Below are 1,569 nucleotides of genomic sequence, written 5' to 3' on the forward strand. Positions count from 1 at the left end.
GTGTATGGACTGACTTGGGACTAACTTTAGTCCCACACCAGTCCACACACATGGCATTAATATGCTTTAACATGTGCAGATATAGACGTGAGCCTAAACCACTGTAATGCACATTAACCTAATACGCATTAAAATTAGGCACACCTAAATGCACATGTAGACATGGCCGGTGGGTATAACATCTCAGTTCATACAGTCCCAATTTCAGGCAGTCTCTTACTGTGCAAGCTAACCCTTTAAACAGCAGTAAATTCTGCACTCTCAAAATACTCCATTTGAAACTCACTACAATTTGCTTTGCACTGCTTCTTCCAGTCCCTTGGGGGCAAGCCTGTATAGCACCATCTTCGACATCAGTTTTTTGGGTGGTATTTGTAACCCATAAAAAGCTGAGGTCCCAGAACAGGTGTTCAACTGCCTCCTCCTTCCCACACTGCACCCTCAGACACCGTGGTGTTCTTGCCAGTTGCCATCTCTGTTGTGCATCCCTTACTGGCAGGATACCCCTTGTTTGCCAACCTGGCCAGGTCTGCATGTTCTCCTTTCAGGTGCTTATCTAGCACCCTCTTCTACCCCTCCCACATTTGTGTTTCTGTGAAATTTCATACCAGTAGTACCACGTCTTAAATTCCGTATTATCTCTATGAGCTTCTATGGTCTTTCAGCACCTCTGGTCCCACCTCCCCCACCTTATAAAACTTTGAAAAGCCCTCCATTCCTGCCCAGTGGACTGATGGTTGCCATGCTTCTGGCTTCATCAGAATACCTCTATACAATCCCCACCTCCTTAAGATTGCACCCTCTAGGACCCTGCTTTTCCTTCCCCTTCTCATACCCCCTGCACATGGTACTCACATAGTTGGCATACATCTGGTATGCCCCATCTTCCTGCCTCCATCTTTGTGAACAGTTCCATCTGTGTCAGTCTTCCTCTTTTTGACCTCCAAGAAAATACACAAATCTCTCTCAGGATTTTCACTACCTGTCTCCATGACAAGGGAAACACTATCCCCATGTATCGAATGCCTGGCAGCAGCACATTGACTGCCTTGACTTGACCTGCACAGGACAGCATTCTTCCAGCCCACAGCCCTAGCATCTATCTCACCTGAGCTATCACCTTTTCTCATGCCCTGGCCCCTTTTGTTGCCATATCCAGTGGGATCCCCAACACCTTAATTTCTGTTTCTGTTATTTGTACTGAGCTAACTCATGTCCCCCGGTTTCCCACTACCATTACCCATACTTTTTGCTCTATTTAGCTTGGCCCCTATTGCTTCCCCATATTCTGCTCTGTGTTCCACCACCCTTTCTGCTGATGGTGTCTCTCTCATTGTTACATTTATGTCATCCCTGTACAAGGTACACTTCACTTCTTTTCTATCTCCTCCAAGTATCTGTATTCCACTTATCCCTCTGTCCCACCTTATTTTTTGTGCTAGTGACTCCATGGCACAAATGAACAGTGCTGGTCACGGTGGAAATCCCAGTGCCATTCCTGCTGAGAACCTAAAAACTATATTCAGATGTCTATGAATTAAGAGTTGACATGCTGTGTTATTATATAAA

At 45.6% G+C, this 1,569-nt stretch overlaps 1 gene segment (V, D, J or C); it reads right to left on the reverse strand.

Moving 5' to 3' along the window:
• LOC109312698 overlaps positions 1 to 1,060 on the reverse strand; it is a 3,515-nt gene extending 2,455 nt beyond the window's left edge. Inside the window, 1 exon segment of the V gene segment in view lies at positions 856 to 1,060. Within this exon segment, the coding sequence occupies positions 856 to 1,015 (160 nt within the window).
• Positions 1,061 to 1,569: the final 509 nt, after the last annotated feature.

The sequence above is a fragment of the Crocodylus porosus genome, unplaced genomic scaffold (assembly GCF_001723895.1).
Source record: "Crocodylus porosus isolate Cpor-Errol unplaced genomic scaffold, CroPor_comp1, whole genome shotgun sequence".
NCBI classification, from domain to species: domain Eukaryota; kingdom Metazoa; phylum Chordata; order Crocodylia; family Crocodylidae; genus Crocodylus; species Crocodylus porosus.